The 27,705-nt window shown below is 42.6% G+C and overlaps 1 protein-coding gene across 11 annotated transcripts in view; it reads left to right on the forward strand.

Moving 5' to 3' along the window:
- The window catches only part of IKZF1 (IKAROS family zinc finger 1), a 130,489-nt gene that overhangs the window by 59,694 nt on the left and 43,090 nt on the right, over window positions 1-27,705 (forward strand). For 4 of the 11 annotated variants that reach the window (XM_072153141.1, XM_072153146.1, XM_072153140.1 and 1 more), the window contains 2 exons: window positions 1,757-1,816; window positions 4,145-4,405. The exons of 2 other annotated variants lie outside the window; for them this stretch is intronic. In XM_072153141.1, the coding sequence (XP_072009242.1) occupies window positions 1,757-1,816; window positions 4,145-4,405 (321 nt within the window). The remainder of the gene's footprint in view (window positions 1-1,756; window positions 1,817-4,144; window positions 4,406-27,705) is intronic. 5 more of the 11 variants (XM_072153145.1, XM_072153148.1, XM_072153142.1 and 2 more) reach the window with 3 other exon arrangements.

Consider the following 27,705-nt stretch of genomic DNA (forward strand, 5'->3'; position numbering starts at 1 on the left):
GATCTATAAACGGAATGTAGTTTTAGACAAAAAGAACTTATGCAAGTACATAGTTAAGACTATGTGACAAATGACAGGTAACTGGCAAAATGACAAATGACAATGTACCACCTTTAGTAGTAATATTTGTAACCATGAAATTCCTATGTATTAAGATTAGACCAATAGAGTACCACAACATTTTCTACTATGTCTCAATAAAGGTTTTGCAAAAGGTCTAATAAAACACTTCATGTTATGGATGATTGATATGATTGATAGCAAATTCTAAAATGTTCTTTAATGTTGAACTTTCTGTGTCGTGCAAATAATTGCTGCATATAGTTCATATTTTGAATAACTTGGAAGTACCGTGAGATATTTAGTTACACAAGTATTATGTTTTTCAAGGAAATCTTAGTGCATCAGCTACCTGGGTGCGGTCATGCTGAATGTTTGTCCCATGGGAGATAGCTTATCATAACCCTACTGAGGTTCCCTGCCCTGCTAGGATCTTGCAGGATAAAAGTTTGGAAGGATCATCAGTTTTCTGTATCAGTCAACACAGTGCTCAGAAAACACAAATGTGAAAGTATTTCAGGGAAATAACACCTCATAGGCTTAGCAACCTACATGAAATGTTAACTGTTTAATATGATGACTTCTGAGGTTGCTTGTAGGTCATTATGCAACTAAAAATGGTATCTACAACTTAAATACTATATTTCTGTTATTTATGCTAAGATATCAGTAATACTGAATGTTATAATAGGAAATTAATGCAACAGGCAGGTAAATGGTGTAGCTTTACAGTTCTGTTCTGAAAGTAGTAATGAAGAAAAACATTTTTTTACTGTTCTGGAGTGTGCACAGCAATCCTTTTCCAAAAAACACTACATAGCAGATTCTGCTTCTATATAACAACATTGGCAGGGCTCTGTTCATGCTGCTAGTTGCTGATACTTGCAGTATGAAGACATGGGCATCTAGAAGTACACTTTTTAGATTATTGGTGAAACAAAGAATAAACTGTATCACCAACCATTTCTGGTGTGTAATATAGGTAGGCACAAAATGGCACATTCATTTCTGATAATAGGCACAACTTAGTTTGTTAAGAGGTAGACTAGCTAACTTGTAAGTAACAACAGTTCTTTGTTATGATAAAGCTTCTTACGTTTACCAACTTCCTGTCAAGGCCAGATTTCCTTAATGGACTCTCATACCATATAAATCTTGTGTATTGGCCATCTTACTTGAGTGGACCATTTTGATTGTATTTTATTTGCTAGTGAAGTTAATATTTTATATTATTTTAGTCTGCTTCTGTAAGATCTACATGTTATCAAATACGGTTAGTCTGTGTTGCTTTATTACATTTATGTTGAGTATAACCTTATATTATCCCGAACATAAATGAAATATTTTTTAAAACTAATTTAAAATATACGGTATATGTTTTGGAACAAAACATTCTTTTATTTTAAGCAATAGACAAAGCAGTGAGGTACATTTTATCATCTTGTGACAATAGACTGATGATATGTGTTTCCCTGGTTACCTAGCTGATCTTTGCACCAGTGGAACTGCATTACTTTTACTAATGCATTTCATGTTAACATACATAAGCTAAAATTCATGATATATTAGAAAGATCTGAATTACCATTAAAAACCACGATTTGAGGCCATTCTTACTGTGACAAACAGTATCACCACTTCAAAGTATCGATGGTGGAGTGTTCAACCTAGCATCCTGTTTGCCTTCTTTATTGCAGCTGTACGTGAAGCCGAGCGGTTTAGGGATTTACACGCTATCATTTTCAAAACATTTTCCCGTAAGTATATTTTTGTTGTTCTGTGGCATGGTTAGCATTCTGTAAGCATGCAGAATTTCCTTCATAGTAAGTTTGGCCCTTTGTGGTCAGGTTTTGCATGCTGTGCCAAGGTTTGCCTATTTTGAATATTTGGTGTGTTCTTTTATTTTCGCATTACCAGTATCATCCTGTTTTTGGCCATTTACTCTGTCCCTTTCAAGTAGTATGAATATATGTCTGTTATATAAATCAACAACTCTTCATGTCACTGTAGCATTGTTTTATTTCAAGGCAACAGTACTGAAATAATCTGGTGCCTAGATCTAAATGAATATAACCTATACAAACTAATCCTGGTTATACAAACCACACTTTAAAAAAAGATAGTCAGGTGGTTAGGCAGTAACTTATTCCTCTCTCCCCATTGAGAAAACATGCACACTTGTTCTTGAGAGAATTAGAGGAAATGGATGAAGGGGAAAAAAGAGAAAGCCTATAGGTAAACATCAGAAATTAAATTTTCCTTTTTGTAATAGAGGAATATGAGGCATGAACATATCTGCTCTTTAATCCTTTCTGTAATCATACTAGATTTGACATATAAACAAGAAGTATGTGCTTTTGTACACTGTAAGTGTGAATATATCAATGAAAACATCAGTTGGTCTGGCCAAAAATGATACCCTGCACATTGACACCTTGTACTCCTAAGTCTTAGCTACATTCACATTGACGTGTGCCCACCGTACCATAGCACGTCTGCGCCTGGTAGAGGCGTCTGCGCCCCCTCTCCATAGAAATACGCAGCGCACGGCGCCATATTCTGGCGAAAGATAGGACATGTCATATCTTTCTACGGGATACGGAACAGTGCAGTGCCGCACGTGTGCACACCGTACCACTCCCGTACGGCACCATAAGGCCAATGTGGTGTATGGGGGACGTATATACGCCATATATACGTTAGCCATAAATTTATTGGTGACAGAATATGGAGAAACAAATAAATGTTTTTTTTGTAGATATATATACACAACAGTCCCCTACGAATGAACACCCAACTTACAGACGACCCCAGACATTTTTAAAATCCAATTGTCAAAGAGACCAAAAAAAAATTGTTTGGAGTTACAATGATATAATATATACAGTTCCAACTTGCATACAAATTCAACTTAAGAACAAACCTACGGAACCTATCCTGTACGTAACCTCGGGACTGCCTGTATATATATTTTAAACATAATAAAATCAATATATAAATGCTGATCATTAAGGGCCAAAGAATAAAGGGGTCGTGTCATTTGGAGGGCAGAGCGAAAGCACCCACAAGAAAATTGCCATTACGTTTGCATGTGATAGTGAATACTGAAATTAGGAAGGAAATTTTGTTATGCAGAACAAGCCCTCCTACAGCTCTGTAAATAGGAAAATAAAAAAGTTATGACTTTTGAAAAGAAGGGAGCAAAAAACTAAACTGTAAAAAAGGGTGTACTGAGTTGATTGTTTCAGTAATCAGTGAGGTGTAAAGCATTCAGTAATCTTATGTTTTATTTGTGGATTTTGTTTTTGTTTTGACTCGCTATTAGTGAATTGACTGATAAAATTTTGGTCAATGTTGTTTGTACGTATGCATATAAAGGGTTGATTTTAGACAAAGTGGGGCCCCAAAATAAAACTATTTATGAACAGTCACAGTCGGTTAAAGGCTGCCTTTAGTCCTGCACAATAATAACACTTTGAAGTTACAACCAGTGGTATAGTAACTACAGAATCTGTAATATGGGACTTTAGGAGAATTTTATAAGAGATAGCTGATGGGTAGATGGATGCAAGATGATAAATATGAAAGATGAGATAGATTAATAGATAGATGATAGATTTAACTATGCATAAATATAAAGTAGATTATATATAGATAGCTAAATAGGTGATAGGAAATAGACAAATTATAAAAGATAGATATCTAGACAGATAGATATATAGATAGAAGATAGAAGATAAGCATCCTCACCCTGGCATTCAACCAAGGGATATTAAAAGAGCAATATATCCTCTAACCACAAAAGTGCACATGCACAGGGACTGGGGGCCCTGGGCAAATGCCCAGTTCGCCAGCCCATAAAGCTTACCCTGTGCATATATCTTTGTTACATAGTATTTAATTTTGTGTTTATATTTACCAACACTTAAAAAATATATATATTATTGAAAAGCTGTGTTCCATGATATCAATTTAAATGATAAAGAATAAATTGAAGATTCTAAATGAGAATGTTAAATTAGTGGCAACATATCAAATAAAAGCTATTATGTGGAACTGAATTTTTGCACCCTTGTCTCTTTTAGCTAGCAGTATAAAAGTAGAAACCCACAGTGACGAGGAGAATGGACGTGCCTGTGAAATGAATGGAGAAGAATGTGCAGAAGATTTACGAATCATTGATGCTGCTGGGGAGAAAATGAATGGCTCACTGAATGGACAAGGCACCAAAGCCTTAACAGGAGTTGGAGGTATTCGACTTCCTAACGGAAAACTAAAATGTGATATCTGTGGGATAATATGCATCGGCCCCAATGTGCTCATGGTACACAAAAGAAGCCACACTGGTAAGGCCTGGCATAGTTCTTTCTTTAAAGGCCGAAAAAATGATAGCGTCATGGCATGCTACAAGTGTAGTGAACATGTGGCTTCATAAAACACATTTGCCCACTAACACAATGTAAACTGTACTCTTCCAAAACAGCTGTGACATCAGCACTGGCAAAGTGTAAAGATGCAATGGAAGGAAATTTTATGTCTCCTGAAAATACTTATAACTATATGTGAATTAACAGCTTTCTGGGAATAGTTATGCAACCCCTGACCTACATGTAAATCAAATAAATATTGACAAAATATTTGCTTTAACTTACAGTAGCTATTTAGGTTTTGCCATTTTTTGTATAGTTTTTATGCATTCCATAGAGTGCCGTGTTTCCTCTTGTCTAAAAAACACTGTAATTTATATGTAGTTTTGAGCAAAACTCAGAATTAGATACATCAAAAAGGAGACATTGAAAGACACCCTTTAACCCCTTAAGGACGCAGCCATTTTACAGCTTAAGGCTCAGCCCGATTTTTTGGATTCTGACTTGCTTCGCTTTATATGGTTATAACTTTTGAACACTGTTACTTATCAAAACGATTCTGAGATTGTTTTTTCCCCACATGTTGTACTTCATTTTAGTGGTAAATTTTGGCAGATAAGTTTTGCGTTTATTTACAAAAAAAAGAAAATATGATAAATTTTTTGAAAAATTTGCCATTTTCGAAATTCTAAATCATTGCGTTTTCAGGCAGATAGATTTACCACCTAAATAAGTTGCTGAATAACATTTCCCATTTGTCTACTTTACATTTTCATAATTTCTGAAATGTCTGGATAATTTATTTTGACGTCACGCGGCTTACAAATAGAATATCGCTTTTCCGGATTTTCAGAATTGACTATTTTGGGGATAAATACAGTTTTGAATGAAATTTTACATATTTAGCATCAAAACCCCCTATATAATCTACCCATTTTCAAATCTGCACCCCTCAAGCTATCAGAAACAGCTTTTACGAAGATTGTTAACCCCTTGAGATCTTCATAGTAATTGAATCAAAATGGAGGTGAAATTTAGAATGGTCATACTGTTCCCTTATACGTTCATTTAGCACTAAAATTTACACATTTCCAAAATATAAAAAGAGAAAACCCACCATACAATTTGTTCTGCAATTTCTCCTGAGTACAAAGACCCCCCACATGTGGCTGTGACTTGTTTTATGGGCGCACAGCGAGACGCAGAAGGGAAGGAGCGCCCTGCAGCTGCCAGGATTTTAGTTTCCTCATTGGCCCCTTTTGAAGGCTATAAAATTTTCGCTTTTCCGTTATTGGGGCCATGTGACGGCATTTTTTTTGCGGGATGAGATGCTTTTTCCATTGTTACCATTTTGAGGTTGGTATCACCTATTGTTGAAAATTTAGGAACTTTTTTTGAGGGCAGGAGTAGAAAAGCATCAATTCTGTACTGGATTTTTGACTTTTTTTTTTTTTGGTATTCACCGTATAGACTAATAATCCTGTTATCTTTATTCTATGGGTTGATACGATTACGGGGATACCAGACATGAATATATTTTCTTACGTTTTACTAAATTTGTCAAACAAAACCCTAATGTGGGGAAAAATCTATAATTTATGTATTGCCGTCTTCCAAGTGGCATAACTTTGTTACGTTTTTGGCTACGGAGCTGGTTGATGGCTTGTTTTTTGCGGGACATGTTGTACTTTGCACCAGTATCATGTCTAAGTACATATGGTTTTTTGGTCGCATTTTATAGCATTTTTTGTGGGATTGAAAAGGTAAAAATCATAATTTTTGGAGGGTTTATAACAGTTTTTTTTTACGGCGTTTATCGTGGGGGTTCAATAATGATTTACTTTTATTCTACGGGTTGTTACGGACGCGGTGATACTATATATGTGGGGTTTGTGTTATGATTTAGACTTTTTTTTTGAGTTATATGTCTCTTTATATGTTTTGGGGGTTTTGGGCATTTTTAGTGATTTATGACTTTATTTTTTTATTGAATAACTTTTTTTTTTACTTTTTTACTTTTATACCATGGGACATGAACAAGCAATCCTCTGATTGCTTCTTCATGATAATATTCTGCAATACTGATGTATTGCAGAGTATTATCAGTGTCAGCCTATGCACTTGCATAGGCTGGCACTTTGCCAGTAAGATGACGTCACAGACGCCATCTTACTGGCAATTCTTGCTAGTAACTCTGGGGTCCAGATCGGACCCCAGAGTTACTATAGCAACGATCGGCGCCCCCCGAAAACGGTTCGGGGGGGCCGATCGTGGGGGAAAGACACCCCAGATGCTTGTTAGATGCCGCGGTCGCGCTGACCGCGGCATCTAAAGGGTTAAGCACCCGCGATCGGAGACAACTCCGATCGCGGGTGTTACACTGGGGTGCCGGCTATTAGTTACAGCCGGCACCCCGTGTTTCCCGATGCCGGTTCGGCTCTGATCCAGAGCCGAGCCGGCATAGGCGCCGTGGCGGATATATCCGCCACTGAGCGCTAAGTCACTGCGCTCCGTGGCGGATATATCCGCCGCGGAGCGTGAAGGGGTTAATGATTTTTTTCCCCTTTTCATGCTATCGGCAGTACCAATGGAGGTGATATATCATTGGGTTTTTTGTCTATGTGTGGCGTTGTTTTGGCGTAGCTGTGGTTTTGCAAATTTCTTTTGATGCACATGAACATAGTATAGTGCAAGTTCACTTTGACATAGACCCTGCTTACACCAAATTAATTAATTATTTGCATAGACTGGTTTTCACAATAAAAAATTTCATGGCAATTTGGTCAAGTAATCTAATTGATTTGTAAAGCGCTGCAGAATTTGATGGTGCTATATAGATAAAGATAATTATTATTATTGTATCACCTGGTTAAAAATGACATTGAAATGTCATTTACTGCTGATGAACAATGCAGTCTCTCCACACAAGGGATAACAAAACTTATCATAGCTACAGCTGTCATACAGTCATAATAATGGAGATTGGATACATCCACTGGCCTCTTATTTTTTGTAATAATATATAGTGAGAAGAGTTATTAAACTGCCCTCAAGCAGTTTGTACAGATTGTAAAGTCTGTAGCTGCCCATGTTATACTCTTCTATGGTAAAAGGGGTGGGCCACTTTACCTCATGTTTTTTGTACCTCCGTTGGACCCCTCGTCGCTCTCTCAGAGTAATGGAGCAGACAGATATGCATGACCATTCTGCCCAATTAATCTCTATGCACTTGACGATTTCCGTCAGCTCCATAGAGATTAATGGAGCAGAACGGTCATGCACAGCCGTTTGCTCCATTACACTGATGGAGCAACTGGGGGTCCATGGGGATCTCATCACTGAGACTCCCACCGATCAGCAAGTTAGGCCCTATCCTGTGGGCCTAACTTCTGTTCATGGGAAAACCCCTTTAATTAAATGGCGAACATTTAACTGGCAACCTAACTTTCCATCTTTCATTGCCTTTGCAAAAATTATATGCCGACCCAAAGTCACTGAAACCCTCTGGTACCAGGTCCAGAGTCCAAGTCTGTGATTTCTAGAATATTACCTCTTTACAAAATCACAAACTGAATCAATTCCCTCAAGAAGGCTGGTCGCCTATGAAAGACAAATGCAAGAGAGGACAGGATAATGTGCAGAATCTGCATTGATAATTATTTCAACGCTGCAGCTAGAACTGCTCACCAGTTCACTACTGAACAGGGTAAGGATCGGTCTCAACATTTACAGTGTCTCTTTAGTGACCAAACATCTCATTAGCAGAAAGAATTAAAAGGATAGACTCACTTTTGCTTAAGAGCATGTTGTGCGAAAAGAGAAGTAGTTGTCCACAGTTCAGTTTAGTAATGAAAACAAGTTCAATTTATTTGTATCTGATGAGAAATAATATGACAAACTGGGGAAAGACTGTGCCCAAAGTGTGTAAATCAATCAGTGAAAGGTGGAAGGAGTGCCATGGTATGGAGAATATTTTCTGCTGCAGTGGTATGACCTCTCATATAGCTGCATCGCAGAGTGAATGCAAGTGTATATCAGAACCTTCTTCAACAACACTTGGTTCCTTCCTTGCATTCTACACTCAATCAGTCAGCAATTTTCATGCAGGACATTGTCCAGTCACACAGCAAAATGGGTAAAGCAGTTAATTGAAACAATGAAATAGCCAGCCCGAGTCCTGATCTAGACCCAATAGAAAACTTCTGGAAAAGCCTTGGAAAGTTATAACCAAGAAACTCACAACAGTCCTAGAACTGTGGAAGAGACCGGAAGAAGAGAGGACCAAAATCAAATGGGAAAAAAGTAGAGACCAGTGAGGTCCTGTGGCAACAGAGGTGCCGAAGTCATACAAAGCAAAGACCTCTACACTCTCTACTGATCGGTGACTGTTGTAACATTGTTCTCTAATTTTGATCTCCAGTGTACATGGAAATTAGGTCAGAGCTGCAGGAAGGGGATCAGAGTGTTTTTCCTATAGTGTGGCTTTAAGTCCTGTTTTTTGGATCTACAATTTTACATGCAAATTCCGACAGAAATGTGTTGCATGCCCTATGTTGAAGGTGCACCAAAAAGTGGTCGGGGCAGTGCAGGGAGTGTCACATTCATGCAGAACGTGCACCAGAAATTATGAATCTGCCGCACTCTGCATTAAACACAGGCAAACTGTACATAGTGCAGTTTGCACTGTTCTTAGTAAATGTGCCCCATTAAGGCTGCATTTACACGAACATATGTCCGCCATATGTCCGGGGCCATGGAGAGGAGGACAGTTGATACCTCTCCATTGAGATGCACAGTCACACACGTGTGCTGCATCGTACCGCTCCATGCGCCCAAACAGTGTCGGACTGAAGTACCTTAGGCCCACCAGAGAAATTATTTTGGGGGACCCACCCTTCATGTAATGAGAGAATACCTGACTACTCCTAATTGAAGTGTAAAACACGTTCTTGCGGATTAGAATCATTTAACATTAGATACCGGGCCAGAACCAAGCTCCGTACATAACTACTGCATTCAGCCAAGCTCACTATACACATCAGAATTACAGTAATACAGCACCACAATATGCTCCATACAAACAGAAAAAAGCTTATTTAGAACAACACAGATAACATACCAGTACTGCGATCCATGGGTAGGAAACAGGTGGTTGCAAATCCACTAACTTGTTAAAATGAGACACAAGAACAAAATCTAAAGGGTGCTAAAAAAAAATGTCCACTGCAGGCCATGACTATATAGCGGTCATATTCTCTGTCTACAATGGGCTCTGCAGAGTATTATCACACTAACCACTATGTTGGTGGATAAAGCAAAAGTCACCGGACAATACAGATCCGACATCACTCCTGACGTGTCTGTATGAGTAGGTCAGTATTGCTGTGAACAGTGGCTGTAGCTCTTTAACCCCTTCCTGACGTCCGCCCTAACAGTATGGCGCACATCGGTAGAGGGAGGACAGAGAGGGCTGACACCATACACACATACACCAAAAAAGTTATTAGTGCCAGAAGATGGCAAAATGAAGAATTTATTTTTTGTACAGGAGGTTTTAATTTTTGTAAATGTATGAAAACATTATAAAACCTTTGCAAATGTGTTATCCCTGTATCATTGTACTGACCCAAAGAATAAAGTAGACATGTCATTTGCTGCACAGTGAAAGCCGTAATATCCAAGCCCACAAGAAAACGGCGCAAATGCATTTTTTCACCAATTTCACTGCATTTGGAATTTTCTCCCGCTTCCAAGTACACTAAATGGAATATTCAATGCCGTCACTATGAAGTACAATTTGTTACCCAGAACACAAGCTTCAAAGAGCTCTGTACATGGAAAAATAAAGAATTTATAGATTTTTGAAGTTGGGGAGCAAAAAACAGGAACACAAAAACCAAGAGGGGTTAAGTAAAAGTCTTATTTTCTCCTCATAGAAGTCACAGCACATGAGATATGCCGCAGAATTGTGAGTTAAGGGGTAACACCAGGACTTACTCTAAATCTTACTTTCATTTTCTTCTTTGACCTAGCCCTCCATGGCAGCTTCTAAGCCGCAAGGCCCTTTTTCTGTAGATTTTAGGCTCCTTACTTCATAAACAGTATATCAGTATCATTACAATGATGACCCCCTCTGTAGCCAATATCCTTATTGTGGCCAGTACAGTCACAGGAGATCACTCCCCTCACCCTGTCCAGGCACAGGGCCTCCCCCTCCGGTACAGTCACAGGGCCTCCCCCCCCCCCAGTACAGTCACAGGTCCTCACCCCTCACCTCACCCCCGTACAGACACAGGGCCTCCCCCCCACCCCATTACAGTTACATGGCCTCCCCCCCCCCCAGTATAGTCACAGCCCCCCCCAGTACAGTTACTGGGCCTCTCCCCCAGTACAGTCACAGGGCCTCTTCCCCAGTACAGTCACAGGGCCTCTTCCCCAGTACAGTCACATGGCCTCTTCCCCAGTACAGTCACAGGGCCTCTTCCCCACTATAGTCACAGGGCCTCTCCCCCAGTACAGTCACAGGGCCTCTCCCCCAGTACAGTCACAGGGCCTCTCCCCCAGTCCAGTCACAGGGACTCTCCCACAATACAGTCACAGGGCCTCCCCGACAGTACAGTCACAGGGCCTCACCCACAGTACAGTCACAGGGCCTCCCCCACAGTACAGTCACAGGGCCGCCCCCCAGTACAGTCACAGAGCCTCCCCCACAGTACAGTCACATAGCCTCCCCACAGTACAGTCACAGGGCCTCCGCCACATTACAGTCACAGGGCCTCCCCCCCAGTACAGTCACAGGGCCGCCCCCCAGTACAGTCACAGGGCCTCCCCCCCAGTACAGTCACAGGGCCTCCCCCACAGTACAGTCACAGCCCCCCCAAGTACAGTCAAAGCCCCCATCCCCTCCAGCAGCCATCAAAGCCCCCCCTCCCCTCCAGCAGCCATCAAAGCCCCCCTCCCCTCCAGCAGCCATCAAAGCCCCCCCCCTCCCCTCCACTACAGCAGCCATCAAGGCCCCCCCCTCCAATACAGCAGCCATAAAAGCCCCCCCTCCAGCTGCCATTAAAGCCCCCTTCCCCCTGGCTCTCCCAGAGCTGCCATGATGCCATCACTCGGCCGAGAGCGGCCACTCACCTCTGGCTCTGGGAGAGGGGGAAAATAGCGCCCAAAGTCGCAAATGGTATTTGTTTGCCATTTTGAAAAATATTAAAATTTCTATAAAAAGTGATCACAAGGTCGTACAGTCCTAAAAATAGAAGCACTGAAAACGTCATCAATAGTCACAAAAAATGACACCACCCACAGACGGCAAAATGAAGAATTTATTTTTTTGTACAGGAGGTTTTAATTTTTGTAAATGTATGAAAACATTATAAACCTATACAAATTTAGTGTCCTGTCATTTGGGGCACACAGTGAAAGCCGTAAAATCCAAACCCACAAGAAATGGCGCAAATGTGCTTTTTCATAATTTTCACTGCATTCAGAATTTTTTTCCCGCTTTCCAGTATATGGCATAGAATATTAAATACCACCACTATGAAGTGCAATTTGTTACTCAGAAAACAAGCCCATACACAGCTCTTTACATGGAAAAATAAAAAAAGAATTCGATTTTTGAAGGTGGGGAATGATGCAAAAACGAAAAAGGGCTTGGTCCTTAAGGGGTTAATGCAATTCTCAAAAACACTAATATGTTTCCAAAACTCCCAATGATGACCACCATCACTCCTCTGGCCTGGCCATAACTCTTGGAAATAATAGTTTCTAGATTTTGAAAACTTTTACATAAAAAATGTAAAATGTCTGAGTGGAAGAGAGTGTTGTTTCTTAATCTGTCAAAAGTAATTACTGTACATTCACAGTAAATACCAAAATAAGACCAATTGGTCCCATTGTGACATTCTTGTAGAACATTGTTCATGTCACTGCTGTTTTGGAGTTATGTATACATTGTGTCTCCATTATGTGGCCTTACATATATTTGGTACATACAAAATCACGTTCATATGGACTAAACAAATTATTGCTATGTATTACATTATAAATATCCATTTATCCATACAGCATTTCACACAAATTATCTTCATGGACTGCCTATAATTTAATAGGAAAATGTATTATACTTTAATAATGTACATAAGTACCGTATATACTCGAGTATAAGCCGACCCGAGTATAAGCCGAGACCCCTAATTTTACCACCAAAAACTGGGAAAAACTACTGACTCGAGTATAAGCTGAGGGTGGGAATACAGCAAGCCCCTAGTAGTATACAGCAAGCCCCTAGTAGTATACAGCAGCCCCTAGTAGTATACAGCAAGCCCCTAGTAGTATACAGTAGCCCCTAGTAGTATACAGTAGCCCCTAGTAGTATACAGCAAGCCCCTAGTAGTATACAGCAAGTTCCTAGTAGTATACAGCAAGCCCCTAGTAGTATACAGTAGCCCCTAGTAGTATACAGCAAGCCCCTAGTAGTATACAGCAGCCCCTAGTAATATACAACAAGCCCCTAGTAGTATACAGCAAGCCCCTAGTAGTATACAGCAAGCCCCTAGTAGTATACATTAGCCCCTAGTAGTATACAGCAGCCCCCAGTAGTATACAGCAAGCCCCCAGTAGTATACAGCAAGCCTCTAGTAGTATACAGCAGCCCCTAGTAGTATACAGCCAGCCTGTCCCCACGGCCCTTAAAAAATTAAACTTATATACTCACCCTCCAATTTCAGCGCGGCTTACCGATGTCCCCGATGTCAGTGCGTCCCGTCTTCTTTCTTCTCCGCGGCTCCTCTTCTCTCTTCTCTCCATGTTTTCTTCTAGCATGCGCATACTATGACGCATCCGCTGCTGACGTCATAGTATGCGCGGCCACTAAGAAAACATGGCCGTGTCCATGACAGACACCTTTAATAACTGTTATAGCTCTTTATTGTACAGTAAATAACCAATAACCAGAGGTCCGTTTATAACTAGGGGTCATCTGTCAGTCGGGTGTTCTTAAGTAGGGGACCACCTGTACTGACATAAGTAAAATCGCTACTATTGGCTGGTCTGCATTGATCAGCCAATAGCACCGATCATGAACTGAGGGGTGGGGCAGCAGCGAAACCCCTCTGGCCCATGGGGCAGTATGGATGGCCATCAGGAACAGCCACCATCTCCCCCGATCACTGTGTCTGAGCCATGTTGGCAAGTCACTTCCTGCCGCACTGTTCTATTACAGCACACGCCAGGAAGGAGTTTATAGGCTATACAAACTTTTATTTATTTTTTTTGGCATTTTGGACAAAATAAGGGCTTATTTTTTGCAGGACAAGATAAACTGTAAAAAAAACCCTTCATTTTAGTGGGTCTTTAGCTTATTGATTTGATTTTATTAATTTTATGTGTGAAGGAAAATAAAATCATTGTCACGGGTGCCTCTGTGACCTCCCTCCCGGGTCGCAGGGACACCCGTGCCGCGCTTCATGGCTGCCCCGGTCCCCCGGCTTCTTACTTACCCCGTCCCGTTCCCACGTCGACTCCAGCAGCATGGCGCGTGCGTCCCCACCTCCTAGGGCGCGCGCGCCACCTTCGGCAAATTTAAAGGGCCAGCGCGCCACTAATTGGCGCTGGCCATTTTCACTAAAACTACTTAAGCCTGCCTCCTCTGTATCTCTTGCCGGATCTTTGTGCCTCACAGCCTGAGAGAAAGCTTTACTGCGATTAGCCTGCGTTCCTGTGTCTCCGGCGTTCCTGTGTCTTCTGCGTTCCTGTGTCTCCTGCGTTCCTGTGTCCCTCCATGTTCCTGTGTTACCTGATCTCCTCCTTGTTCCCGTGTACTAGTGATTCTCCGTGCTGCTGTCCTGTGTGCTATGTTCCCGTACCCCTCTGCTTGGACCTCCTGTTGCTGACCCCGGATTGAACTCTGACGTTGCATCTCTGCCGCCTGCCCTGACCCTGTGCCTGGACTTTGACCACAAGATTGATTGCCGTTCTTGTACCTCAACCTTGGCCGCCACTGCAGACAGGTCACGCCCGGTGGAACGACCTGGTGGTACCACGCCGCAGCTTGTCTAACCCGCTTTGCGGTGGGCTCTGGTGAAAACCGGGTACCACTTAGACTCCGGTCCCAGGTAGTGGCTTGTGTCATCATCTGCAGTGGTCCAGTGGATCCACAACCCGCAAGCCTGACAGTAAGATCCGGCCATGGATCCCACTGAGGTTCCATCTCCCAGTCGGCCCGATCTTGCTACGATTGTGATGCATCAATCCTGGCAGATTGCCGCACAGCGTGAACAGCTGGAGCAAGTCACCGCCATGCTGCAACAGTTGCTAACTACCCAGCATCAGCAACATGTCCCTGAAGCTGTTCCTGCAACTCCTGCTACTCCGGCTGTCCTTCCAGCTACCGAACCCAGGCTACGTCTTTCTATGCCCGGCAAGTATGACGGGGATCCCAAGCTATGCAGGGGCTTCATCACCCAGTGCTCTCTACACATAGAGCTCATGCCGTCCCAATTCGTCACGGAGTGTTCCAAGGTGGCATTTATCCTCTCCGGGAAGGCCCTGGCCTGGGCTACTCCGCTTTGGGACAGAGACGACCCGGTCACTGCTACACTCTCGGCATTTCTGGCAGAATTCCGGTCTGTTTTCGAAGAACCAGCACGGGCTTCCTCTGCTGAGACTGCTTTGTTGAATCTGCGTCAGGGAGATTCATCTGTTGGAGAGTACGCCGTGCAGTTCCGTACCCTGGCCTCGGAGCTCTCTTGGAACGACGTGGCCCTGTCCGCAGCTTTCAAAAAGGGACTCTCCTCCCATGTTAAAGACGCTCTGGCCGCTCATGATCTGCCGTCCACTCTGAGTGGTCTAAGCTCTCTGGCCACCCGGATAGACGTGCGATTTAGAGAGCGTGCCGAAAAGTCTCTCCTCGAGCAGCCTCAAGCTCGTCCAAGACGTCTTCCTCGCCTGGCTCCTGTCTTCCAGAGGCCGCTCCAGTCACCAGTTGTAACGTCTGCTGAAGAGCCTATGGAGGTGGACAGAGCCAGACTCTCTTCCCAGGAACGCAACAGAAGACGACAGGTAGACCTCTGCCTCTATTGTGCGAGTCCTGAACATTTCATCAGGACGTGTCCTGTCCGTCCTCAACGTTCGGGAAACGCCACCACCTAGGGTTCTTGGGAGAAGCGTCCCTAAGTGTGTGCGAAGCTTCTCCACGTTTGACCATTCCTGTGCTCCTCAGCGTTGGTACGAGCAGCCAGTTCCAAGTGTGTGCCTTCTTGGACTCCGGGTCCGCAGGAAATTCCAGTGATCCGCCTCAACAAGCCCCTGGTCATCTCTTCGGTCAGTGGTCAGATCCTCTCTGATCCAGTCCAGTATTGCACTGAACCTCTGTGTCTGCAAGTTGGTGCCCTGCATATGGAGAGAGTGTCTTTCTACGTACTTCCCCGTTCCACTTCCTCCATCCTATTGGGACTTCCATGGCTGCAGAGACATGCACCTGTTCTTAACTGGCAGACTGGGGAGGTTCTTCGCTGGGGTTCTGGATTCCAGTCCCGCTGTCTCAGGGCTCTTCGTCCAGCCTCTACTATACCTTGTCTCCCAAGTCTTTGAATGGTCTTCCCGCTGCTTACCTGGACTATGCTGATGATTTCTCTGAAAAGCAAGCGGAGACCTTGCCACCGCATTGTCCATACAATTGCCCTATTGAATTGCTGCCAGGAACATCCCCGCCACGAGGTCGAGTTTACCCGCTGTCCGTGCCTGAAACTGCGGCCATCCCGGCCTATATTAAGGAAAATTTGCAGAAGGGATTCATCCGGAAGTCTTCTTCTCCCGCCGGTGCTGGCTTCTTCTTCGTGGCCAAGAAGGATGGTTCCCTTCGCCCGTGCATAGATTACCGCAGACTCAACAAAGTCACGGTGAAAAGCCATTACCCTTTGCCTCTCATCACCGAATTTTTTGACCGTCTACAGGGTGCCAAGATCTTCACCAAGTTAGATCTGCGAGGGGCATATAATCTCATACGCATACGTGAAGGTGAAGAGTGGAAGACCGCCTTCAATACTCGAGATGGGCACTTCGAGTACCTTGTTATGCCCTTCGGTCTCTGTAATGCTCCGGCGGTATTTCAGGACTTTGACAACGACATTTTCAGAGACTTGCTCTATACCTGTGTCGTGGTACACTTGGACGACATTCTGGTGTTCTCTGCGGACATTGCATCCCATGTACGGCAGGTTCTCAGGCGCCTAAGGGCCAATCGCCCCTACACTAAACTGGAGAAGTGTCTATTTAATCAGAAGAGTCTTCCGTTCCTTGGATATATTATTTCGGACAAGGGACTTCAGATGGACCCTGCTAAAGTGTCTGCAGTACTTCACTGGCCACGTCAGGTAGGGCTACGAGCTATTGCCTGTTGCAAAGAACACTTAAAATATTAAATTTTATTTCAATCAAAATCTAAAAAGGGCCACTCTTCAGCCACTAAACTTTCAATATTTCAGGCAACTCAGTGTATGTTTTGGGGATCGGGAATATGTTACTATTCTCATTCAAATGTATCGCCCCCTTGAACCTACAGCTGACTAAGATATGTGTCACACACACGCAGTCATAATTTAACCAGTTTCGGTCACTACATACTGCTGGCACACAGTCCACCTATAGAGTGCTATTCACATTGCTATACTTTGCACTCTATCTAATCCTATATTGTCCTCCGCCTGACGCGTTTCAACACTCCCCTGCAGGGGAAGTGTGTCATCAGAGGCTTTTGGATGTAACCTATAGGATAATGCCGATGCACAAGATCATATTTGTGTGTGCATCGGTCGGCGTCACCCGGCACTATTGAGGCCGTGAGGGCTACGAGCTATCCAGAGATTCCTGGGATTTGCCAATTGTTACCGGCAGTTCATCCCACATTTTTCCTCCCTGGTATCTCCCATTAAGGCCCTGACGAAGAAGAACACCAACCCTAGACACTGGCCCCCGGCGGCAGAAGACTCCTTCACAAAGTTAAAATCTGCTTTTTCATCTGCTCCCGTTCCTACTCGACCTGACTCAGAGAAGCCGTTCCTGCTTGCGGCAGATGCCTCATCCGTTGGTGCTGGAGCCATACTCACACAGAAGGACCCAAAGGGCAGAACCCTCACTTGTGGGTTCTTCTCCAAGACCTTTTCAGCTGCAGAACGGAATTACTCTATTGGTGATCGAGAGCTTCTGGCAATAAAACTTGCCTTGGAAGAGTGGCGTTATCTTCTGGAGGGTGCTCGTTTTCCAGTTAATATCTACACCGATCATAAAAACCTTCTGTACCTCCAGACTGCCCAGCGTCTCAATCCAAGACAGGCTCGTTGGTCTCTCTTCTTCTCCCGTTTCAATTTTCTCATACATTTCCGTCCTGCAGAGAAGAATGTGAGGGCCGATGCTCTCTCCCGTGCCTCGGATGTGATTGGGGAGGATCCTCCTCCTAGACATATTGTTCCTCCTGAACGCTTGGTTCTTGCTGCTCCTGTGGAACTTCGGCAACTTCCTCCAGGCAAGATATATATCTGACCTGCCCTTCGGAGGAGGATACTGACTTGGGGATATTGCTCCCGTGTAGCTGGGCATCCTGGGGTGCAACGCTCTCTCGCCTTCATTTCCCAACACTACTGGTGGCCAGATATGGTCAAGGATGTACGGGACTTTGTGGGCGCCTGCACCTCCTGCGCTCGAAACAAGCCATATCGTCTTAAACCAGCTGGTCTTCTCTTGCCGTTACCGATACCCAGCTGCCCGTGGACTCACGTGGCAATGGACTTTATTACCGATCTTCCATGCTCTGTGGGTAATACCGTTATCTGGGTGGTGACCGACCGCTTCTCCAAGATGGCCCATTTTGTTCCCCTGCCAGGCCTGCTGTCAGCCCCACGTCTTGCCAGCCTGTTCTTCCAGCACATCTTCCGGCTACATGGACTACGTCTGCACATAGTCTCGGACCGAGGGGTCCAGTTTGTTTCCCGTTTCTGGCGGTCCCTGTGCCATCAACTACAAGGGAAACTGGACTTCTCGTCTGCTTAACATCCTCAGTCCAACGGACAAGTTGAGAGGGTTAATCTAACCCTGGGCTGCTATCTTCGCCATTTTGTTTCCACCAGACAGGACGACTGGTCCGCTCTGCTCCCATGGGCAGAATTCTCCTATGATTCCCTGGATTCTGAGTCTGCCGGCTCCGCCCCATTCTTCGTTGTGTATGGGAGACTTCCACGTCCACCCCTACCTCTCTCCGTGTCTGCTGATGTTCATGCAGTAGAAGAGTTGGTAGTGGACCTTAAATCCATCTGGGAACAGACTTGTCGGTCTTTGCTTCAGGCGTCTGCCCGCACTAAGACACAGGCGGATAAAAGACGCACATCCCCTCCCATCTTCTCTCCTAGTGTGGCTCTCCTCCAGATATTTTCGGTTACAAACTGGGTCCACGTTTCCTGGGTCCATTCGAGGTGTTACAGCGCATTAATCCAGGGGCATATAAGCTCCGCCTTCCCTCCACTATGCGTATCCCGAATTCTTTTCATGTCTCCCTGCTGAAACCTGTCGTCCTGAATCAATTCTCCGGCATGTACCTTCTCCTGGTCCTGAAGCTGATACTTCTGATGTCTTTGAGGTGATATGAAGACAGTCAGATGGAGACGATTCTACCTTGTCGACTGGAGGAGGTTCGGCTCGGAGGAGAGGTCATGGGAACCCGAAGAGAACATCCTGGATCGTGCTCTTCTCCACAGGTTCCTTCAGTCCAAAAAGAGGGGGAGGCCGAAGGGGGGGAGGGGGTACTGTCACGGGTGCCTCTGTGACCTCCCTCAAGCCTGACAATCATCAATTCTTTTTTCAGATTTTTAGCATTTTTTTGGAAGGGCGTTCACTGTAGCATAAAAATAATATATTATCTTTATTCTACAGATCATTCCGATTATGGTGATACCATATAATAAGTTTTATGTATATTTCTCCAATATTTTTATTGAAGAAAAACTAGAATTAAAAAAATTGCATTTGTTTTAGCATCGCCATTTTTATAGCAGCAAAACTTTAGTATTTTTTGCTTGATGGAGCAGTTTGTGGGCTTATTTTTTGCGTGACAAGTTGTTCTTTTCAGTGGTATCATTTTGTTGCCTGTGACTTTTTTTTAATCACTATCTAGAACATTTTTTGCAGTTTGATAAAAAATGTACATTTTTGGCAAATTTTTCATTTTTTTTTTTACCACGTTCACCGAGCGGGTCCAATTATGATTAAAATTTATTGTACAGACTGTTACGGGCGCGGCAATACCAAATAACTTTTTTTTTTTTGTGATTTTGTGTTTTTTGTTCTTTACTAGTTGTGTATTGTGAATTGTGGTGTTTATTTTTAAAAAAACTTTGTTGTTTTAACATTTTTTTAGAGACATGTTAGCTTGAACAAGTGATATTCTGATCACTTGTTCAAGCTCAGATAGACATTACACAGTGCCATACAGATGTATTGCTCTGTGAAATGTTGTGCATGCTCAGTGTATTACGCCCGGGTCCTGCCAGAAGAGATCGCGCAGCCCCAGAGCACTGGCAGGCCCAAGCACACTCTCCCCAGTAAATAGGTAGCTCCAGAACACTCACTCTCACCCAGTATACAGGTAGCCCCGGCATATTACCACTCCTCCCCCCAGTATACAGATACCGCCAGTACACTCCCCCCCATTATACAGGTAGTCCCAGCATACTACCCTTCCTCCCCCCAGTATACAGATAGCTCCAGCACACTGGCATAAAATAAACTCATTACTCACTTTCTAGGTGCTCCCCAAGGCTCGCCTTCTCTCCCCTTCTTTTCAGCAGGCCCGGTAAAGTTAGCTCTGTGTGCTCGACCCATGTGCACACTATGACATCATGGGGCAGTGATCCGCTGTGTCTTAGTTTGCGGTGGCCAGAGCTCTACTTGTACTGCTGCAAAAGAAGAGGAGAGAAGATGAGCTTTTGGGAGCGCTTGGGAGGTGAATAATGAGTTTATTTTTTTATGTGCTGGGAGCAGTTGGCGGGTGCCAGTGTCCCCCGTTTTCTCCACTGGGTAGAACTCTGGGCAATCATCCACCCTGCCTGATGGAAGATACGGGCCTGCATGGGAGCCTCTGAGAGGTACCCATGCGTCCAGGCAATCAACAAATGGCCTCCGATGAAGTTACAGGGTTGCCAATATAGAGTTATCTTAACTGCGTTGTTTACAAGCACTGATCATGGCAGTTACGTGCAGATGTCTGTGAGCCCTTTCCAGAAAGCCTTCACATTTGAAGGCCTCTTAATTTATGTGGCTGGTTGTGAAGGTGTTAAGTAACATTTTTAAATTGCAATATTAAATGGCACCCTTTTTTGGCATATAGTCTCTTTTACATTTGGGGTGTTCTCGTACTCAAAGACACTGCACAATACAATGGTGGAGGCATTTTCTACTTTTATTCAACTTTACCCAGTGGGTAAATTTAAGGGCTAAATGAACGTATTCATGATTTAATTAGAAAATCCCAAATAAAACCTTACCGTATTTTTCGGACTATAAGGCGCACAAAAAATCCTTTGATCCTTATAGTCCAGTGCGCCTTATATATGAACCGTACTAGCAGACAACAGCTGCCTTGAACAGTGCACAACCTGCTGGTCATTCATCCTTATAGTAAGGTGTGCCTTATATATGAACCTAGATGTTTTAGCAGGCATTTAAAGATTGTGCGCCTTATACTCCGGGGCGCCTTATAGTCCGATAAATACGATAATTTTGTTTTTATTTCTGTTAAATAATTAAAGTGTAAACAAGCTAGATACGCAATGTTTTCAATAGTTTAAGGGGTCATGTTTTTAGAATGGGGTTATTTTTGTGTGTGAATATGTGGGGGGTTTCTATTAATGCAATTTCAAAAACCTCTATAGAAATGAAATGGTCCCTAAAATAATTTGTTCTAAAATTTTCTTGAAAATTTGAAAAAATGCTGTTCGATTTGTGATCTTTCTAGTAGCATTGTAATAAAACAAAAGGACACTAATAAAATTATGCCAACACAAAGCTGAGATATGGCAAATGTTAATTAGTAACTAATTTTGGTAGTAAGTCTATCAGTTTGAAAAACAGAACATTTCAAATTTAGAAAATAGCTAATTTAAAAAAAAATTTTTTTGCCAAATTCACATTTTTTCATAGATAAATGAAAAATGTATTAACCAATATTTCCCACTAACTTGGAAGTACAACATGTCACAAAAAGCAATCTCAAAATCAATTTGGGCAAGTCTAAGCGTTCTAAAGTTATCACCGAATAAAGTGACAATTGGCACAGGTGCACTCGTGTGCCTCCTCTGTGCCCCCGGAGCCAGTCTGCAGCCTCACTCACCGGCCACCTGCCCTGATAAATTTCCAGCCCCTTCCAGTGTTCCCATCTGGATCTCTGAGCCGTGTGCCTTGGGAAAAGCTACTTCCTATGTCCTGTGTGTTTATAGTGATTTCCCATTGTGACGTCGATTCTGTTCCTGACTTCTGACTCCTGTGCCGCCTGTCCTGACCTTCCACTATGTGCCCGACTCTGATCCCGTACTACCTGTCCTGACCTCCTGCCTGTCCAACTCCAACTCTGCCTCACGAATCTGCACCTTGCCTTGGCCATCACCACGGACAAAGTCATGCCTGTGAAGTGACCTGGTGATGCCATGCCACAGCAAGTGCAACCCGCTTTGCGGTGGGCTCTAGTTAAAACCGGGTACCACTTAGACCCGCTCCCAGGTGTCGGCTTACGTCATCATCCACGGTAGTTCAATGGGTCCACTACCCCTGAATCCTGACATAGGGCCTGGTCATCAAGGCACAAATGAGCTTGGTCGCTAAGGGGTTAATGTTGTTTGTCTCTTATTTGATAATGGACAGTGTGGGAAACCTCCCTTGTAGTTAGGACTTCATGCACCATAAATGATACTCAGGATCCCTTCTTCGGCTGTGTGGTCAGTCTGTGACATGGCACTTTCATGTTCTGTGATCATTTACATGGTGCTTTTTGGTTGCGTTTTCATTGCCTTTTGAAATGCATTCGAACAGCTGAGGATATGTGATTTGCCTACATTATTGTTAACACTTGTGTTTACAAAACAGGTGACTTTGATACTGATGGGCAAACCTGTTTGATAACTGTGATTCTTCTGTTCAATTCATGTCTTTTACCTGTTAAATTAAAAATCTGCACCTAAAACCACATCACAACTTATTGTGATGAAGTTACAATGAAGTTTTAATGGCAACATATAAACACACCCTGCTGTAAAGAAGAATTCAAAAATAATGATTTAGATGTGCCTCATTTAATTATTTGGGGGGGTGCAGCATGTATAATAAAATAGGGGTGCTGTATAGTAGTATAAGAAGGGAAACTAAAGTGCACAGGGGGGCCTACAACATTTGTCAGTTAGGGGCTTCATTTATAATGTATGTATGTATCTAACTAAAGAACATTAGCTTAGATGGAGAAAACAATGATAGGTTACATTCACTATTACTATAATATTTTGGCTTGTTTTTGGATTTCTTTTTTTTTAAGTACTCTTCTAGAGTGGTAAAAGCAGGAATATGTATATGACGGTATTGTGTTTTCATTGAAATCATCATTGCTTTACTATTTCTAATGGATTGTCTAGATCTCTACAACAACCCTGTTAATTACATTAGATTAGACTGTATTTAATTGTGAATGGGAGTAAACTCATAAAAGGGATTACTTGCATCATATCAATATAATGCTGGGAGTCGCTGCTTCCCCACTAAACAACAGCACCAACACTGTAATCATTAAATAAATATGATGCAAAGAATCCCGTGTCTAGTAGTCAAGTCAGTCCGTGACACTGCACAAAATATCACAGGCTGACCATAGCTAGTGTAAAGCAGCCCTAAGTTAAATACAAAGTAAACTGCATCTGTGTTGCATGCTTTTATTTGCAGTATGGTGGCTTCAAGTGATTTGTATTTTGTATGGTTGCAATAAAAGTATTCTTACTAGTATCTAGTAAATTGAGTAAATTGATAACTTCAGGTATTGGATGATTTTGCTGGTCACACAAACAAAAAGGAGAAAGTACAGAGTTTAATCATGCAACAAACATTGGGTGTGAAAAGTATTCATACCTATTTACATTTCTCTTTGTTTCATTGCAGCCAATTGATAATTGGTCATTTTGGTCATTAATGTACACTCTGCACTTCTTAATATAAAAATTTACAAATTTTGATATTTTTGCTAATTTATTAAACAAGAAAAATTTAAATATCACATGGTCATAAGTATTCAGAGCCTTTGCTGTGACACTCATATTTAACTCACATGCTGTCCATTACCTTCTGATCCTTCTTGAGATGGTTCTATTCCTTCATTGGAGTACAGCTGTGTTTAATTAAACTGTGTTTGCCTTGATTAGGAAAGGCACACATCTGTCAATATAAGACCGATAAGCTCACAGTGCATGATGAGAATATGAGGTCATATGAGAATCATGAGGTCTAAGGAGCTGCACAATGAGCTCAGGGACAGAATTGTCGCAGGACAAAGATCTGGCCGTGGTTACAAAATAATTTATGCACCACTCAAGGTTCCTAAGAGCACAGTGGCCTCCATAATTAGGGGAAGCAAGGTGACTCAGTGGTTAGCACTACAGCCTTGCAGTGCTTGGTCAAGTTCAAGTTCCATCCAGGTCCACATTTGCAAAGAGTTTGTATGTTCTCTCCATGTTTTCATGTCCTCTGGTTTCCTCCCACACTCCAAAACATACTGGTAGGTTGATTAGATTGTAAGCCCCATGGGGACAGGGACTGACTTGGCAAGCTCTGTGAAACGCTGCAGAATCTGTGTACACTATATAAATATATTATTATTAAAATTCTTAAATGGAAGATCTTTTGTACAATAACAACTCGACCTGGCTGTCCAAGGAGCAGGGCCATGGTGAAAGAAAAACTTCAGTGGACCCCAGGCTACCGTGCGATATCAACAGTACCCCATGATCCTTGCTGCGGAGGGCCCATAGGTGACAGGAAGCATGCTTCCTCTGCATTTGCTTGGATACATGGGCAGCACGGTGGCTGAGTGAGTTCTGCCTTGCAGCACTGGGGTCCTGGGTTCAAATCCCACCCAGGTCAACATCTGCAAAGAGCTTGTATGTTCTCTCCGTGTTCGCGTGGGATTCCTCCGGGTACTCTGGTTTCCTCCCACACTCCAAAAACATACTGTTAGGTTGCTTAGATTGTGAGCCCCATGGGGACAGGGTCCAATTTGACATACAGCGCTGCATAATCTGTGTGCGCTATATAAATAAAGAATTATTATTATTATACATGTTTGACTGCGGTGTCTTAGGGGTTAAACACTTGTTTTCAGATCTTTCACAAACCTGGGTGTTAACACTGGGGTTTGGCTGTGTTATCCTGCACTAGCAGGATGTGATGTCTTGCAAACTTCTTCTGATGGGGCGCCTTAGAAAGGCATTGCATCAGCATCCGAAGTACTCTTAATGACCATAAAAAATTAATATGGCACACATAAAGGGGTTAATATGCCTATGAAAATACTTTCTAAGGTGCCTGGCACACAGCTGTACTAAAGATATGTTTTGTAGCCACCTGGAATACAAAGTCCATAGGCTGTTATGAGTCATACTGTAACTTAGAGTGACTTTTTATCTCATTAATTAATTGATTAAGGTAGGTGAAGGCCCCTGGGCACAAAATCTGGTGGGAGCCTCCGTTGACTGTAGCCAGTGGTACACAGTAATATTCTTAATATCATGAATATTCTAAACTTTCTCCTACATACATGTTAGCCTAGCTGCTGACCTGGCTAGAGCAGTAGCTGTAGTACTGACTACTAGTCTCGAGTCACCATGCCAGTCCCTCGTAGTCATGGCAGTTACTGCTTCTCTGAGAGTTCTCTCTCCTCCTTTCTCAGATCACTCAGTGGGTAGGGGATATTGATTTTTGGGGGCGGAGTGATTTGTGAGGAAGTAAATCTAACACTGATTGGCAGTGCCACCTCTGTACATCTTTTCAAGAGACAGTCAGCTGACAGCTGTGACTTCTGAGTAAAGTGGTGGTGACCCCAGGGCACACGCCCCCTGGACCCCTTCCCATAATCTGTCCTGAGTTGAAGTATTCCCCTTGTTAATATATTTACATTGATGGGCACATCTATAAATCTGTCTACAATAGAATTCTTTCATAATTTGTGCCCCCCTCCCCATTTATGAAGGGGTTTTGATAGTTTAAAGATGTTTATATGACTAGTATGACAAAAGGGTGTGGCTTTACAGGAAAAAGAATGTAAATGAAAATTGATGCAAATGCCATAGAAATTAGGATGATTTTTCTACTGTAAACTCAGCCAACTTATATGTGGTGCAAAATTAGACTGGACAGTCTCAAACTATTCAAAATGTATCCGATTTAACCAACCCAAGTAACAGTAAATGCATAAGTAAATTTAGCTCATCAAAATAAAAAAAACATGGTATTAGTTAATCATAAAATTTATAAGCAGCAGTTTTATTTTAACTGCACACTCTTCATATTACGCAGATATCCTCTTGTATTTTAAGAAGCTGCTGTGGTATAGAATTATTCTAAAAGTTACTAGAATTATCAAGTTTTAATGCATTGTTAAACATTTACAAAATCCAAGGTTTCCTTCTAAGGCTTACACGTAGCAATTCCTTCATTAATATTAATTAATTCTTCAGATCAGCTAAGTATGAATAAAAAAGAAACTCAATGCAAATGTTTCCCAAATAAAGTATCAACATAATCATCTAACCGTACAAAAGAGGACTAGAAGCCTGGTTGCATTACATACATCAGAATATTCACAATTTTAGCAGCATAACAAATAATTAAAATGTAAGGCGACTTTCTAACCTTTGAGTCTTTAAACATACCAATCTTTAGCATACATATATACTTGTCCTTAGAATCCTGGTAATATTGGCATTATAATAATAGTACACTATAATAATATGTTATTATTAATCTAAAAAAAAAAAACAAAACAGAAAATAATATATGCAAATAAAAAAGACATACAACCACTTAGTTCCCAGTCAAAGTTATGTGTTTTAGTCCCTAAGGCTCCCATTTCATTCAAATGGATCTTATGCCATAATCCTTTTGGGGGAAAGTTGTGTATTTTTATTTTCTTTTGCAGAATTCCTTCATCACTTCTCTAGATAACCTAAATTTGCCTTTATGGCACACCTCCACTATAGTTTTGGATTACCCTTCCTGATATGTTTTTCCTCTTTTGCTGTGTACAAATTTCTATCCTCACAACACATCTGGCTGATATGCAGCAATGCATATCCCGCTTTATTTAGGGGAAAATACATTAAGCATGTCATGTTTTACCACAAAAGCGTAGAGGGGTTGCTGGTCAAACCTTTCCAACTATTATCTTGCCACACAACTATTGCAGAACGCTTCCAAGTTGAGTATCTCCATCACTCTCCAATCGGTAGGACTGTAGAAAGCTCTCAAAGCACCCTTTGCACTGCGAAGGTTTTTCAGGAGAAGGGTTTCCTTCAAATAGAGCAAATGTATCATAGTGGTACAGACTCCTTGATACATGTGATATTTGAGGTGTTAAAAGCTTGCGCAACATGGTCAGTAGAGATGAGCGAACATACTCGTCCGAGCTTGATGCTCGATCGAGCATTAGCGTACTCGTAACTGCTCGTTGCTCGGACGAATACTTCGCCCGCTCGAGAAAATGGCAGCTCCCGCCGTTTTGCTTTTTGGCGGCCAGAAACAGAGCCAATCACAAGCCAGGAGACTCTGCACTCCACCCAGCATGACGTGGTACCCTTACACGTCGATAGCAGTGGTTGGCTGGCCAGATCAGGTGACCCTGGGATAGACTAGCCGCTGCCCGCGCTGCTCGGATCATTCTGTGTCTGGATGCCGCTAGGGAGAGAGCTGCTGCTGGTTAGGGAAAGCGATAGGGTGTTCTATTAGAATAGTGTTAGGCAGGAGTGATTCAACAAGAACCCAACAGCCCTTCTTAGGGCTACAATAACGTTATACTTTTTTTTTTATTTGCTTGTGGCTGGGCTTGCTGGCACTAGTAGTGCAGCTAGTACCATATTGTGAGGAATTTGCAGGGGGACTTGCTACCGTTGTGTTTAGCTCTTAGTGACACACATATCCACCTCAAACACCAAAGTGGGAAAATTTATTAGGGGTTTGATTTCAATTAGGCACAGTCTGCCAGTTTC

The sequence above is a fragment of the Engystomops pustulosus genome, chromosome 5 (assembly GCF_040894005.1).
Source record: "Engystomops pustulosus chromosome 5, aEngPut4.maternal, whole genome shotgun sequence".
NCBI lineage: Eukaryota > Metazoa > Chordata > Amphibia > Anura > Leptodactylidae > Engystomops > Engystomops pustulosus.